This window comes from Pimephales promelas, chromosome 23 (assembly GCF_988280905.1).
Source record: "Pimephales promelas chromosome 23, fPimPro1.hap1.1, whole genome shotgun sequence".
In the NCBI taxonomy this organism is placed as follows: domain Eukaryota; kingdom Metazoa; phylum Chordata; class Actinopteri; order Cypriniformes; family Leuciscidae; genus Pimephales; species Pimephales promelas.
Genome location: NC_142791.1, coordinates 2095508 through 2112308, shown reverse-complemented (window position 1 = coordinate 2112308; position 16801 = coordinate 2095508). Strand labels below are relative to the sequence as shown.

General features: G+C 39.4%; 1 protein-coding gene across 1 annotated transcript; it reads right to left on the bottom strand.

Annotated features, from left to right (window-relative positions):
• Positions 1 to 743: 743 nt before the first annotated feature.
• smg6 (SMG6 nonsense mediated mRNA decay factor) lies at positions 744 to 16359 on the bottom strand. The gene is made up of 19 exons (XM_039676159.2): positions 16200 to 16359; positions 13069 to 15220; positions 11994 to 12186; positions 11462 to 11572; positions 11263 to 11369; positions 10942 to 11020; positions 10739 to 10849; positions 10444 to 10656; positions 9212 to 9273; positions 8016 to 8161; positions 7801 to 7917; positions 7285 to 7459; positions 6985 to 7201; positions 5617 to 5784; positions 5289 to 5456; positions 5028 to 5172; positions 4723 to 4940; positions 2881 to 2962; positions 744 to 2043 (listed from the first exon to the last, which is right to left on the bottom strand). The coding sequence occupies exons 1-19, from the start codon at positions 16342 to 16344 to the stop codon at positions 1913 to 1915; spliced, it is 4740 nt and encodes a 1579-aa protein (XP_039532093.2). The 5' UTR covers positions 16345 to 16359; the 3' UTR covers positions 744 to 1912.
• Between the last annotated feature and the right edge of the window lie 442 nt (positions 16360 to 16801).

The window sequence follows — 16801 nt, the reverse complement described above, 5'->3', positions numbered from 1 at the left end:
CCTCCATTTTTGCACTCAGGTCTAAGTCTCATGGCCCTCTATCAGAATCCAGAGTTTTAAGAAGATTGGAGAAACTCTAAATTTGCATGTTAATGTAAAAAGTATTGAAAAGCAATGACCTGTTTGAAGGGGCTATGAAATACCAATTTATGAGCATTTCTGCAGATCTTGAGCTGATGTAACCATTGCAACATCAAATGTAATTACTGATAGGCTGCTGCATCTGCTGGAGGTCATGTGGTATTTGAATGAGGACATGATCGTCTTCATAAACATTTTTATAGGACCGAATTATGCCAAAAATAATAATTTTAATATCAAAGAACTCACTAATCAATCACTTACTCCCTCATGAATATGTAATGTATTACTGGAATTTAAAAAAAACCAAACTTATTCTTTCAAAAAAACAAAAACAAATCTTTTTTGTACTTGCTCTGCAGGCCAGTTTGGTTCATGATGTTATATTTGAAGATGTTTCTGAAGTCTAAACAGTTTGCACAGATTTTCTGTCTAATTCTATTTAATGTTTGTACTTTGCAGATTTGCCAAGAGTTTAATGTATGCGTTATGAAATGTAATTAATAAAAAAATGTCGGCACTCCATTGGCGTGTGATTGATTTTGACAGTGAAAAAGGAATGACATTGTTGACCTGCTCACTAGCAGTGCTGGAAATAAAGCTCTTAGAAGTCAGTCACTATACCGGCTGTAATCAGTATGAAACAGTGACAACACAAAATATAAACTCAGAAATTTTAATTAAATCCACAACATTAAAAACAAATCAGGAAGACTTGTGGCCACTGATTGTGATTCAATCAGATGCTGCTTAAAGCCAAACATGGCTGTTTGTTTCCACAGAACACAAATGCGAGGATGATATTTGACCATTAAAACAAACAAGATGACATACCAGGTCCCGTTAGAACTATAATACTTCAGGGAAAGAAAAATAACACAACACTGACGATCCACTCAAATACAGGCATGAACATAATTCACAAACTAAACAGCATCCATTGTTTTTCTTGATGGTTGTGACAGCAGTGCATAAATAAGCCACTTCACAGCTCATCCACATTGTCCAAGTATCTTCCATTTCTTTATAAGAGAGGAAACAAAACTGTTCTGTTTTGCTCTACCTCAAAATTGCAGATTATCCAGAGACAGATAATTTTCAGCAAAGCCTAATTTTCCTCAAAAAAGTAGAATTGATTAGTTTGTATTAGTACGGTCATGACAGGTACATAACATCAGTATTTACTTGACATAGGAATACAGATGTCACAATCCAAAATGCACAAACACATCTTCCATACAGCAACTACAGAAGATCGAGTGTATTACAACAAAACCATTTATGAGACCTAAATGAAAGCAAGAACCTGACACTGTCAAAACCCAAGTCAAAAATGTAATGCAAACTTAAATACGCGAAGAGCTTTAAAACAATCATGCTTAGAGCAAACCAAGCATGCACCGGAGGCAAAGAAAACGCAATCGGGGCCACTTGGGCCACAGAGCCGCCTCACGCCGCCCCCTACTGGAGCGCTCGCCTCATCACAGGCCGTTGGACGGAATGAGCTCATCCGCCAGCAAACACTACAAGCTGACACTCTAAACAGCAGAGCAGCTGATGCTGGGTTCTCCTGCTCACACAGGCACACCTCGCCTGCTCCCTCTTCATCGCTTTAATCAGCTGCGTTCAACCTTTCCAACCGTGTCCGAAGCAAGCGGTCGTCTATGCACGCTGCGTTTTAAGGGGGAAATCCTCCATTCTTTCTCGTTAAAGTAGCTTGATGTGTCACTGCGCTCTTTTTTTTTTCCCCTTTATACTCATCCTCTCTCTGTGACATCATTTCCTCAGTGGAGGATGATTGGTTTGTGCAGCAGTAGGTCAGGTCTGCGGTTCAGCCTACTTTAGCCCAGATCAGGAATGCGGGGATGTCTCGGACCGGGACGTTGCGTGTGAGAGCTTTGACTCGCAGGTTGCGGTCGTCCGTGAGCAAGACCACCTCCCTGCGCAACCGCACCGGCCCATCTGGAGGAGAACACAAAACCAATCAGGCAAAGATACAATAGAAAGTATTCTTGGCTTTTAAGTATGTTTATTACATGCTCGATTCTGATTGGTTAGTCGTGACATTCCGATATTGAAAAAACACTTAATGTATCCTTCAAAAGGACGCGAAACGATGGCTGGCTTCAAAGGATCCTTTAAATTGAGACGTTCTTTGGCGGAGCTCAGATTGAGAAGCACCATATATCTCATGTCTTTATTTACAGTGGTGTGAATAAGTTTTGGTACCCATGCTAAAGTTGCCTATAAAGAGGAATAAAAAATATTTTTTGGATATTGATCTTAATGCCTTAATTAGAAAAATGAGGAAAACTCCAACCTTTAAGGACACAAATTTTCTTTGTGAATGAATAATGTATCATAAATAAATCAATGTTTTTCCTTAAAATACAGGGTGCATACAGTAAGTCAGGACACCCCTATGTTAAATTCCCATAGAGTCAGGCAGATTTTTATTTTTAAAAGCCAGTTATTTCATGGATCCAGGATAATATGCATCCTGATAAAGTTCCCTTGGCCTTTGGAATTAAAATATCCCCACATCATCACACACCTTCCACCACACCTAGAGATTGGCATGGGGTACTTTCCATAAGATCATCTTTCAATGCAAATCAAACCAGCTATTAGGCTAACTGAAGTAAAACCATGCCAATCTCTAGGTGTAGCACGATTTGACTCTGGTCAGCTGCTGCAGAGCGTGCTGAAATCAAATTGCTGATGAGATCTAGAGGAAAACATCAAGTGGAAAATGAGAATGTTAACGGGCCCCTAACAAGTACAAATAAGTGAACTGACTTCTCTCCACAGGCATGAAGTCCTTGGCTTTGTCCTGACAGTAGTGCAGACAGCAGGACAGGATGACATCATCGTTGTTGCCCTGGGGAAAGGTGGATAGAAATGGACGATGAGTGGGTGGCTTTAAAATAGACTTTGTAGTCCCTTGTGCATTTGTGAACTTTAAAATGAACCTCTAAAGGGTTTTTTCCACACTAGAGATGCACGTTGACGTGAAAACATTTTCCGAACCACAGAAATGTGTCTGAATGTTACATTCCCTGAAGAGCAGCATTCAACTAATTATGCAATCTCTCCTTGTCTTGTGATGCTTTCCTTAAAAGGTGTAGTTCACTTTAAAAAAAAACTTTTGTCACCCCATGTCATCCAAGATGTCCACATCTTTCTTTCTTCAGTCGAAAAGAAATGAAGGTTTTTGATGAAAACATTCCAGGATTTTCTCCATATAATGGACTTCAATGGGAACCAAACGGTTCAAGGTCCAAATGAGAGTTTCAGTGCAGCTTCAAAGGGCTTTAAACGACACCAGACGATGAATAAGGGTCTTATCTAGGAGTAACGATTGGTCATTTAAAAAATAAATAAAAAAGTTTAAGTTTTAAAAGCACAAATGCTCGCCTTGCTCTGTTCTGTGATGAGCGTTCGTGACTCTACTGTTCATCAAAATGAACAAATCTTTTTTCGAGTCATGACTCGAAGGGTCCTAGATAAGACCCTTATTCATCGTCTGGTGTCGTTTAAAGCCCTTTGAAGCTGCACTGAAACTCTCTTTTGGACCTTGAACCGTTTGGTTCCCATTGAAGTCCATTATATGGAGAAAATCCTGGAATGTTTTCAACAAAAACCTTAATTTCTTTTCGACTGAAGAAAGAAAGATATGGACATCTTGGATGACATGGGGGTGAGTAGATTATCAGCAAAAGTTTTTTTAAAAGTGAACTACTCCTTTAACTGATAAAAAACTAAAATAAACACTGATGATTTGACCTTCAGCATCAAAAGTAGCTATAGAGTTAAGTTCATAGCCGTGTTTGAATCAGTTTGAACTGCACGCTTACATTGATTCAAAACTCTAATTCAACAATTCATTTGTCTCATCGCAGAACTCAACAAAAATTATTCTGGTAAAAAATATTTAAGTGAACATTACTATGTATTGTTATACTGGTGCATACACACTAGTTAAAAAGTGTGGGGTCAGTGTTCATATGCTCACCAAGGCTGCATTTATTTGATCAAAATACAGTAATATTGTGAACTTAAAATAACTTTTAAAATATTTTAAAGGTAATTTAATATTCCTGTGATGGACTTTTGATTAATAAAAAGTTCAAAAGAACAGCATTTATTTCAGAACAGATTTTTTTCGACAATGTAAATGTCACTTTTGATCAATTTAATGTTTCCTTGCGAAATAAAAATATTAATTTATATTTTTAAAAATCTTACTGACCTCACTCTTGAGTGTTTAGCATCCTAATAATGTGGAAATCATAAACATTTTATAACTAACACGAATTCTGTGGCTGCATGAATTTAAATGGCTGTTAGTCAAATTGATAAATTCCCCGACTGTAATAAAAAAAAAAATGCTATTTCAGAGCAAATACATATTTAAACATATATACCATCAAAAGGCTAAAAACTATATTTTTAAATTTAGCTGACCACTCCAGCCGACACCTCTCCTTTAGCACTCAACTTGATGGCAAACTTACAGAGGTTTAGGTGAAAATAAAACAATAACGAAAGGGGAAATTGAATAAAACTGAGGTTTGAACCAAGGATAAACCTCTGTAGATTAGCGCCACCATGCTTTCACAAAGTGGAAGAAACACAGACCTTTTGTCCAGAGGTGTCCTCACTGCGGAAGGCGATGGACTCCAGTGTGTTTCCTCGGCTGGTGAGCGCTCTGATGCAGGGATCTCTAGACTCGAAGGCTTTCTCTAGACACGTGACCGCAGCTCTGGCTCTCTCCTGCACCTGTCGGGCATGGGCACCATTACTGATGCCCTCACGACTGTCCTGCCCTTTAGCCAGACCGTCCAACTCTGTGATCACTGTCACAAAAACAGAGGAGCATTACAGTAGACAGAAAGGAAGACTGAAACATATCCGTGCATTTTAATGATCAAAGAGGGTCTCACCGATAAGAGGCACAACCAGAATGTACGTCCCACAGGCCAGAAGCTTCCTCAGGCCCTCCAGATGATCTATGAAGCCGTTTGTGTCAGGGACCAGATAGAAGGGCCTGATCTCGATCTCCAGCTGCCCACCCATCTGCAGAACAGCCTGGAGGACAGGAACAGACAATTTGTCAGCTCTAATTCATTAGCTTGATCTATCCTGGTGCAACACATTAGAAGTAGACAATGTGTAAATATAAAGATCATGGCATCTTGAGATACCTGAATCTTGTCCCTGCGTTTCTGTTGTTGTGCCAGCTTGTGTGTGAGAGCGTGGCGCCGTGCCCTCAGCTCTCTGATATCATCCTCGCTCCCGTCTCCTTCAATCTCTCCATCGATCTCCCCTTCTGAAGCAGACAGAGACGATTCCTCCACAATGACATCATCCTCCTGAGAAAACAGTTGAATTAGCAGTGCTCTGCCCAGAGGGTGAACCGCACACTCTGTTGGGTGGGTTACTGGAAAAACACTGTCAATGGTTCAGGGAAAAGCAAAACAAAACACATGAAATTCTCTTTCATACATCCAGGAAATGAGAGGTTTGCTCTACCAGTTCTTGCGTTTGCATCTTGTTCTCGGCATTTACGCCGGCTGTAAGAGGTGTTGCCATGGAAATGTACTTTCCCCCCTTAAAGGCCAGCAGCGGCTCTTCCTGCCCGCACAGAGCTTCCAGGAAGTATTTCAGAACGGTCACTCTCTTACAGTCAGCTGCTATGGCCTACGATACAGAAACAATTATTCAGATGTGAGAAAACTACAGCAGCTAAAGTTAAATTGTCCAATTAAATGTGATTAATATCATAAAATGAACAATGAGTTGTGTGATCAGAATAAGAATGGCAGCACAGGTGTTTTCACTCACATTTATTAGTAAATGATAAGAGCTTAACAGCTCATTGATTTAATAAATCAAATCTTTGTACGGAATTATGATAGGAATATTTTCATTCCTAAAAAAATGCATTAACACTGAATGAACTACATAATAAATATAAAATAAAAAAGGCCAATTTTATCAACATAAAAATGGCAAATTAAGAATTAATGAAAAATAATAAATAAATAAATAAATAAATAAATAATGCATTAACACTGAATGGACTGAATGTACTACATAATAAATATAAAATAAAAAGGCCAATTTTAATCAACATAAAAATGGCAAATTAAGAATTAATACAAATATTATTAAATAAATAAATAATGCATTAACACTGAATGGACTACATAATAAATATAAAATAAAAAGGCCAATTTTAATCAACATAAAAATGGCAAATTAAGAATTAATACAAATAATATTAAATAAATAAATAATGCATTAACACTGAATGGACTACATAATAAATATAAAATAAAAAAGGGCCTATTTTATAAATTTTGAATTAAAAAAACTATTAAAAATGGCAAATTAAGAAGTAATAAAAAATAAATAATGCATTAACACTGAATGGACTGAATGTACTACATAATAAATATAAAATAAAAAAAGGCCAATTTTATAAACTTTGAATTAAAAAAACTATTAAAAATGGCAAATTAAGAAGTTATAAAAAATAAATAATAAAAAAATAAATAATGCATTAACACTAAATGGACTGAATGTACTACATAATAAATATAAAACAAAAAAGGCCAATTTTATCAACATAAAAAATGGCAAATTAAGAATTAATAAAAAATACATTGCGATTATTTGAATCTAATTCAAATCTAATTCACCCAGGAAAGGCGGCAGTACATTTTAGCTAATTGGAATTTTATAATAAATAAATAACTAATTTATTTATTAAAACAATCTACAGTTAAAAAAAAATTACGGTTAAATTGCAAGTTATTGTAATCTACTGAGTCCTAATTTTAGATATATTATCCAAACAAGCATGCAATTTGGCAGTGTGATGTATGCATTACTGACCGCATCTGTTCCTTGGTCTATATAGCAGGCTTCCTGTGGGGCAGCGAGCAGCGGGACAAAGCCAGAGAGCATTTTGTCCTCCTCCAGCTGCAGGACTCTGAGCTCCTCGTCTCCTTCTCCATCCGCGTCAGCTTTATACAGCAGAACCTCACCGTGATACACGCGTGAGAAAGAGTTGCAAAGATCTGCAAGACACTGCCACACATCTGGACTCCCCCTATAAACACACACAGGACCATATTACTCCAGCACAGCTTCAAATCAACACGGTCCTGTGAACGTACTGCAAGCGAGACTCACTGAATACTGCAGGGAGGAGGGTTCCACTTGTCAGGGTGTCCGAGCATCCAGTCGGACCAGACCTTCATGCTGGGCAGCAGCTCTCTCAGGTCAGGAGGGAAGGAGGACACCCGTACCATCCCCTCTTCATCATCCATCTCATCAAACTCCCCCAGCTCTTCTGCTGGGATAGACTCTGGGGGAGACAAAAAAGAGAAAGCAAACTGTCAGACAAAGCTCACAAATACTGAGATTTTTACCCACTTCCTGCACATTTTTTTTAATCCAAAACCTAGCTGTTGTGGTCTACATAGGCAGCTCTCGTCTAAGACAGAATCCTAACTAAGTAGATTCACTCAAACTCAGTAGACCTGACTCTATTTAGATCCTTTCCCCGTCAAAGTAATGCTGTAGCGCAGTGGTATTGCAAGCTCTGTGCAGTCCTAAAGAAGTATCTAATCTAACTATACCGTCTACCTTTTTAGAGCGCACCTACAATGCTGTGTGTGTAGACACATAAACACATCATCTACTCACCAGCAGGCGTTTCCTTCAAAAGCTCAGTGCAACGTTGGACAAGAAGACCAAACATAGCTAAACCTAGGGATATGGTCTGCTCCTCCAATACAGACCGAGTTTCACCCTGCCTTTCAGCTATGAGAAAGAAAGAGAGAAAAAATGAGTGGCATTGCAAAGTGAGAAGCAAGAAAGCTTATTTTCAGTGGACTGGAGAGGCTCTATGGCCGCTTTACCTCTAATCTGTGCGTTATGGATGATGAACATGTTAATCGTGATGATCTGCAGCAAGCGTGTGCTGCCGAGGGGGGAGGGTCTGTGCTGGAGGAGAGCCCGAAACTCCTGCAACACTCGACTGGCAACCGCAGGAAAACTCTCCATCCTGAGGACCAAACGCCACACAAGAATACTCAAAATAACATATAACAAACAATTTCTGTGGTATTTACCAGCATGGCACAGATTCTGTAGACATTTTACTTATTTATTATTATATTATATAGAAGCAAAGGCTTTTTAATGGCAAAATTAAAACATTAATAAATATTTGAAAATCTACATTTTCCCAGGATAAAAAAATGTCCATTAAAAAAATTCCGAATAAAACAGGAACATCCAATCAAATATGCTTTATAGTCATTACTGTTCGGATCCCAAAAGGTTCCTCTAAGGAGCCGTTGCAAATGATACATAATCTAGGTTCTCTTCAAAAATCAGCACTCTGAAATCTATCTAATCTAAAATATGATTGGACTGAGATGACCTTCGAAGTCAAAAGTCAATGTAGCCCTCAAACCGTATTCACTTTATAGCCCTTAATCCTGTAATTGTGGACAAATGTGGGCACAGAGGACTCAGGTGTGATCCTAATTTTTATTTATTATAAATGTTATATCACTGTCTTCGATAAAGTTTTGTCTATCCATTATGGTGTTTTTTTTAATTTTGGGGGTATTTTTGAATTTATTTACTTAAAAAGTAACATATTTTCTATGTAAATTATGCTTATTTTTATGTTTTATTTTTTTTTAACTACATTAAAATATCATTCCAATAAGTTCTTAGAGCTAAAACCTAAAGATGAAGTGACTTTGCTGTCACCTGGTGTCTTATTTTAGAAAGCTCTGAATTACAATTTTCCCCATTCATTTCTATGGGTGCCCATTTTTAACCCAAACACAAGATTAAGGATTTTTTTTCCCCACCCACTTAACATTGTAGAATTGAGTCCAAATAAATTGTGTGTGTTCAGGAGGCAAACTTAAGGAAAACTAGCCAAGTCTTGTACCGCTCAGATCAAGGGAAGTATTTTTAAAAATAAATCAAAATTATTTTGCCCACATTTGTCCAGAATACAGTTTTAGGGTTAAAAGCATAACAACACAGTGTAAAAACTGCCAGTTACAATGAATATGTTGACATTAAGACTTACCCTACTTTAGTGAAGAGCTTTCCATGAGTGTATAGGAAACTCAAAATAAACCTCTTATTGAGCTGAAAAGAAAAGCATAGAAAAATATAAGTAAATGCGTACTTTACCTATAATTTCAGCTAAAATGGATGAAATTATATATAGTAGAAAAGAAAAAAAGGCCAGAGTTTCTATTCATAACATGTTTGCAGTGTTGAGCAATGTAACCAATCACAGACATATGTGTTGATTTCTTGAACGCAATGGCCAATCAGAAGCATTTACGATAGACTCCCCTCACCACTCAAAACGGACTTTTTGTTCAGTGCTGAATTCTGTATGCTGGCAAATCCTAATTATAACAAACAAAGTGTGGATATTATGAAAGATTCCTCATGCAGTGAGCTTCATTGATAATAACAGATGTGTGAGATCGCGATGAACTGTCTTCTTTTTAGGAATTATTAAGGGAGTGTGCATTCAGTCATGCCAGACCATGCACACAGGAGCCTGCTTGCTATTATGTTAAATTAACAGTGGTGTGTGTGTTAATGCATTAATAACAAATAATTTATGATAGGCTATGTTTACATCAATTTTATTTATTGTTTTTGGTATTTATTCAAGTGCATTTTTTGTTAACAGAGACATTGCTTTTATTGTTTTAGGTTGTTTTGTTCATTTATTGTGGCTATTTAAATTGTTTTCCATTTTCAGTGTTAAATAGTCTTTAGAAATATACGTTTATTGATCTTTAAAAAGGTGTACCTCCATTATTATGCAATTATCATTATTTTAGATGTAAATGGTCTCGGAACAACAATATTATTGTTTATGGCAATTATTTATCGTCCAGCAAAATTTGTCATCGTGACAGGCCTAACTGATGGGTGACTCATAGTCAGACTCATCCTGTACAAGTGAGAAACAATTTGACATGACCTCTTTGGCTATTGCGCATGAGTGTTTGTACACGTGTCATTGTGTCATTTATAGCCATTTATTTAAGTTTGAATGTTTCTTGATAAACTTTTTTTTTTAAATATATAAAATTTTTATCTATTGTCACCACATGTATGAGCAACAGCCATTTTATTTGGTAATTTCTCTGTAAACTTACGAGATCAGTGAAATATTAGGGCAGTGACAGCGATCTAAACATTGCAGTCCTATGCAAGTATTAAATAACTTTCGATTTTTATTGTGATCAAAGTACCCAGCACAAATAACACTATGTTACCAAAAGCACTCACATCACTGGCACTCAAAGTCCCAAGCTCTCCATCCTGCTCAGAGTCCTTTCCAGATTCACTGCCTGTTGGACGAGAAGTGCCCGGATTCCCACTCGGACGTATCCAAATCTCCACACGAGAGGCGTCCTCGCCACGACGCCCACCCACGTGACCTCTGGAACCACGGGTACCTTCATCTGAATCCTGCTTTCGTCTACGTTCAATCTGGTCAGCCTAAATTGGGAGAGATGAACCACCATGACACACATGAACAAAACATTTGATTCTGTTGGAAGAGTGGTGTTAACATGCATACCTTGCGCTTGGCTTCCTCAAACAGACTCATCAGGCTCTCCTTGGCTGTGAGGATCGGGTTACTAGCAGCTAGACTACGCATGTAATAGTATACAGCATCCAGCTTTCGCTTCTAAAAGAGAGATGGGAGGAGAATAAATTAGTTTAACGTTCATGTTAATGATAGTCATTTAACACTGTCTAATGTTATGCACGTGGTTTCACCGTGTACACTGCTAGAAGGGCCAGCTGGTTGTAGGGTCGTCCGTTTTTCGGAGCAATCTGCTGAGCTTTTAGATACCAACTGACCAAGAGAAAAGACAAATTGTCAACATTGATATGTGAAAACGCAACAACACAACTTAACCGATGACTTCCCAATTAAATGATAAATGGAAAAAAAGAAATGTTGCACTAATTCAATACTTCATCAGTCAATATATCATGATATAAACAGAGGCGAATCGCATGTATGTATATAAAAATACTATACAATGCTATAAATACACCTTTGGTTGTGAGTAAATTCAAGTTTGATGTACTTACCTGCGGGCCTTCCCATAGTTAGCAGAGTCACTAGCCTGCTCACGATATCGTGCGATATCGCCCTGACAGATCATGCAGCGCTGGGCACTGATCAGAGCGTATTTGACCTGAAACAAGGTGAAGTCGAATGTGTTTCCATAAATTTCTATTCAACGATAGTAGAACAAACTATAAATTATAGTTTATAGTATTTGTGTACCGTCTTGCGTAGAGGTCTTGCTCGTATAGCCATGCAGTCCATATAGTCCTCCAGCTTGAACTGAAACACTGTCTGCAACTTCTGTAGAAGTGAATCAAAGAATACTCCCCCCTAGAGCAAAAAATAAACATTGCATCTTCACTTTCAGGCACAAATGGATTATTGTTTTGCTGAGTGATGCTATAGGTAAGGCAAGGCAAGTTTATTTATATAGCACATTTCATACACAAAGGTAATTCAAAGTGCTTTACATAGAAGAAATTAAAATAATCAAATGAAATCAGAATAATTATATAAAAATATATCAAATATATCAAACTTTTTTTTATTTATAACAAAGTAAATCACAAGTGAACATTAAATCATCCAGAATGTAAAACTTTTGAAAGTCACTCTGGATAAGAACATATGCTAAATGCTTTACACACTACCGCATTATACATTATGGTAGTGTAAATTTGATATCAGGGAGAGAAAAAAAAAAGACTAGGACTTTCATAAGGGGGATATAGACAACTTTGTGCATATCTACCTCTTCCAGAATGGTCATCAGCATGGTTTTGATCTGCGGGGCAGTGTCTGAGGTCTGGTCTTTCAGAAGCTGCCTAAACCCCTCTATCACCTGGTAAAACACATTTTTCCACAGGGCCTGATCTAGGTTTTGAGAGTCGGAGAACTCTATGTCAGTCAAAATCACCCGCTCGTATAGCGTCAGGAGTTCAGCCCTGGATAAACATCAGGAATAAAAAGGAAAAATGTAACCAGGCTGGAATGCGCCTTATTCACGGCAGCGCCATCTTTGATTTTTAATGAGAATGAAAGCGAGGCTGTGAGGGATAGACATGCATCTCTTCAATGGGCTGTACTGTTATTTAATGTGTTTTCGGACTTTTCTGTTCATGAAACACTGGAAAAATATCCTTCCAAGAAATTTCAGTTGACAAAAAAGTCCCAACAATGTAAGCTGTGGAAAATTGTAAGTAATCTAGCCGCTTTATTCAGCTTTTTACAGCGGATGCCATTGGAAACACGGTAAGTCTATCCCTCACAGCCTCACTTTCATACCTGTCATGGCGCTTTGCTGAATAAGGTCTATAATGTCCATTACGAGACAATGACATACAAAGTATAATTGTATAACTCTAATACAACAAATCCCATGTTTTTCTATTTAAAATTCAACATGACATCATGACTTTTGCGTAAACATACTTTTGAGTCAAGTGGCGTGTTATCTCCACGCATTTTAAGCCATCCGCGTGTATGCGTGTATGTCTACGCCATTAACTTCCGAGTGATTCACGCGGTCAAATGTCCGCGCAAAACGAAGCAAAATGTAGATCTACATCTGGGGGAGCTATCTTTTTTTTTTCCTTGGATGGTAAGGGAACAGTCAAAAATGCCATTAACCCCAGTGACGGTTAGGTTTAGGGACGGGGTTGAGGTAAGTCATTTATTTATATATACAGTAATAACGTTAAGTCAGCGGCGTTCATAAACACGCTGAAAAGCGATTATGCGTCTTGATAGCACACCAAAAATGGTCATACAAACGCTACTTCATGAGATCAGTCTGTTAAAATTAGAATTTTACTTTCAATACACACCTGAGCTGGGCCATTCTCTCCAGCCCCTCTGGGCTCAGTCTCTCCCGGGATAGCAGGTTACTGAGTTGGAGTTCCTGACTGTCAGCCAGCCGAAGCAGCTTTACCAGCTCTCCTCTGGTCTGCACCTCTGCCTCTTCTGGAGTGAGACTAGATCCCGCTGGGGTGGGATAACCCGGCCCACCTTGCCCATAGGGCCCATAAAAAGGAGGCATAGCAGAGGTGGGATAGATCCCGTTAGAGCCAGGAATTTGATAGGGAATGTGATACGGGTATGGATAGCGTGGCGGGGTGTTTGGGGAGTTGGCTGGTAACGGGTAACAGTAGGGATTGTCGGAATTCTGGAACTTGTAGTAAGCCATCGCAGCAGCTTGCTGGTTTTGAAAATACTCTCCCTGGCGAACAGGAGGACTTCCTGCAGTCTCGTCGTCGGTGTCCAGGAAGTGTAACGGCCCGCATCCACCCTGCTGCAAGTACAAAGCCTGCTGGAGTGATGCATGCTTTGACTGTTGGCTCGACACCAGCGCCGGTTTCTTATCCGGGTTATTCGGGTCCCAAAGTCGCCTTGCCCCTCCTCCACGGCCGCCTCTTCCTCGGCCCAGACCCATTCCTCCTCTCATTCCTCGAAGCTGAGGCCCAGGCTCAGGGGTTGAAGTTAGATCAGTGTGGGCAGGAAGAACTAGGATTCCCCTCCCACGACCTCTTGGGTTTTTTCGGCTCGGTTGCTCTTCATTAGAATGCTTGTCCAAAGAAACTCTCAATATTCCTCCTCGACCACAAGGCGCGGGCGCTCTTTGGCCTCTTCCGCCCCCTTCAGGACCCCTCTTGGCTTCATCAGCAACTTTGCCTCGTCTTTCTCCGAGCTCCCAGGCCTCATTTTCCTCCAGCGAATCCGTGGAGGACAAGGTCCGGGCCGTCCGTCTCCTCGGGCGGGACAGGCTCCCTCGGACGAACTCCCTCTGTCCAGTGGCGCGCGCTGACAACTGCCGACCCTCTCCTCGGAGTCTCTCAGCTTCAGCCAGACCGTCCATACTGGTCCCGCTACTGGCCGAACTCGTGCTGTACGTGCGGTTTCGAGGTCGTCGGATGTCCGACTGAGAGTATCGCTTTGAGGCAGCGTTGACTCGGTTTGAATCTGTTCTCTCACATGGTTTCCCTCTCTCTTTCGGCCTGTTCCCCGTTTGTTTTTCACGATTCATGTTCTGGTTGTGGCTCACCTCCTTTGCACCAACATTCCTCTGTCTTTTTCCTTCAGGCTGAGCTGCCTCTGTGCTTTTCCCTCCTTCCTCCCCTTCCTTTTTTTTGACAAAGACCTGGTTGTTACCTTTCTCCCTTCCAGCTTTGGATTTCCCACCACCCCTCTCCTTTTTTTTGTCTTCTCCGATTCCTCCATTCTCCTCACCGGCTTGGCTTCTTCGTCCTTCCACACTAGGTTTTCTCCGGTTTGCACCATCCTGCTCATCTCCATCTCTGCCTTCTTCAGACTCTACTTGGAGTTTGCTGATGTTACTCGTGATATCCTCGACATTATTCTCATTTTTGTTTGCAGAGGGGGAGTCTAAACTTCCTTTGGACTCTTGCTTTTTCCTGCCGTCTTTCCCACGCCTGTTTCTGCGCTTTTCCTCTTTCTCACCCTTTGTAAGTGATTCGACACATTTCCTACCCACTTCTTCCTCTTGTCTTCGATCCCCATCTAATTCTTTGCTCGCCCCGGTCTCTTTGCTTCCTTGAGTCCTTCGCCCCCCTGGCTGATATATCTCACGGTCCGGCTTTCGCATCTTTCGTGACTGCTTCGGAGACCTTGGCGTACCAGCACCTTCAATGCTTTTAACAGCATTTCCATCTTGTAACACAAGCAGGTGGTTCTTGCCACCAATGTGTCCTTTAGTGTTACGATTCGTTTCAGGCTGACCATCATTTGGAAGGTCTACACTGTCTATAACAGGGATGTGAGAGCATCCAGGACTGGTAGGTGAGCCGTCAGGCATTTTGGTGTCATTACCAAAACCACAATCATCCGGTGGGTGCACAGGGTATGAGCCAGCTTCTGAGTTGTCCTTATGTTTGTGTGGATGGCCAGACCCAGGTTTGTACAACTGCAGGTCTGGACGTTTACTGTCTCGTTGTCGTTGTTTCTTACCCTCCTCTTGCAATTCTGAGAAAAAGAAAAATATATTTTATTGGCTAAAGCGTACATTGGGGCAATGGTTCTTAGCCCTTTTGATTCTGAGGCCTCACGTTGTCAATTACAATTTTCGAAGGCTGACTTATCCAGTGTTTCATGATTTACTGGACAAGAATTAAGGTTACCTTTTTTTTTTTTTTAATTAAATATATACTTTTTACTTAACATTTCTACTTGATAAAATATTCTAGAGCTTGGGTTAACAAAAAAAAAAAATGAATTAGTTAAAAAACGCCAGAGGTGTTTTGTATACAAGTCATCTCGAGGCCTCCTAGTGGGATCCGGTCCCCTGATGTCATCACAATTTTTTTTTTTTAATTTAGCCCATTATTTAGGAAATGTGTGATCGACTGGATTATAGAAGACAGAAATAACTAGCAACATATAATACTTTTGTTGGTCAACAAAATCAAGAGCAAATTGCTGTTACTACTGCACCCGAGGAAAATAACCTGTTGCACATCCACTGCAACACAGCTTACCCAACAATACGTTTACTACAAATACATAGACAGCAGTAATCAAGTTATAATATAAAGTTAAAGAGTTGGGGTTGGATACCATCTTATTTATAAGCTCTCAATTTAAATAAATAGATAATTTAAAAAGTTGCCACCGTCAATAGCCAGTATTATAGTTAGCATTTCACTTGCTTCTTTAAACAAATGGAAAATATTATTTCTTATTTAGGTGGTTTATGCTTAAGCGCCACAGCAGGGCCTCCTATTCAATGTAAATATGCAGGAAAACCTGGAAAATATGTTTGTTTGTTTTTTATTTTCAAAACAAGCGCCGTTCAACCCACATGAGTGGCGACCGTTGTTAGCTGTTATGCTAGCTGGCTATTATTAGCAAACTGAAACTAAGTTTGAAGTGACTTGTCAAAATAGGGCTTGTCCTCGACTATTTCCTATCTTACGTTGTTATAAACATGGAAAGCGGCCCTGACCTTTTATACCGTCGCCGTGTGTTGTGAAATTCGACGCTTCTGCTCGTAGCTCCGCGGCTGAAATTCGTACTCTATCCAGTTCGTCCGCCATTTTCGTCAGAAACAAACACAAACACACGGCGACTCGGTAGGGCCAAAAAGCCATTCAACCAAAACGCGTTTAAAAATTAAGACCACCCCGTCATAATGCGGAGTGGTTTGCCTTGGCCCTTGACGAGACACACACACACACACACACACACACACACACACACACACACACACAAGAGAGAGAGATAGATACTGTATAGCCTATATCAGGGTATTCACATGAATTAAAATTCCCAAATGAACTAAGCAATCTTTTTTTACTTTTTATTTTTTGTAAAACTCAAAGATTTACAGTAATTCTAGAATTATTTTTGAAAAACAGAAAACAATAGCTTTGTTAAGAAACTCACAAAATAAAAAATACATTAAACACGGAATATGTAGATAACACATTATGGTTAGCCTACTATCTAACATCTGAATAATGAATGTGACTTTTAATTATAATGAATAATCAATAACAAGCATACCTTGACAAATCATAGGCTTACTTAATTATGTGGGATTTATTA

Bases quoted from the DNA above. Each gene is read 5' to 3' on its own strand.
- smg6 (XM_039676159.2), bottom strand. From the start codon at position 16,344: ATGGCTTTTTGGCCCTACCGAGTCGCCGTGTGTTTGTGTTTGTTTCTG. The intron at 11,021-11,262 runs GTAAGTACATCA...TCTCTTGGTCAG, and splicing joins AACTATGGGAAGGCCCGCAG to TTGGTATCTAAAAGCTCAGC. The intron at 9,274-10,443 runs GTGAGTGCTTTT...TTTTCTTTTCAG, and splicing joins GGACTTTGAGTGCCAGTGAT to CTCAATAAGAGGTTTATTTT.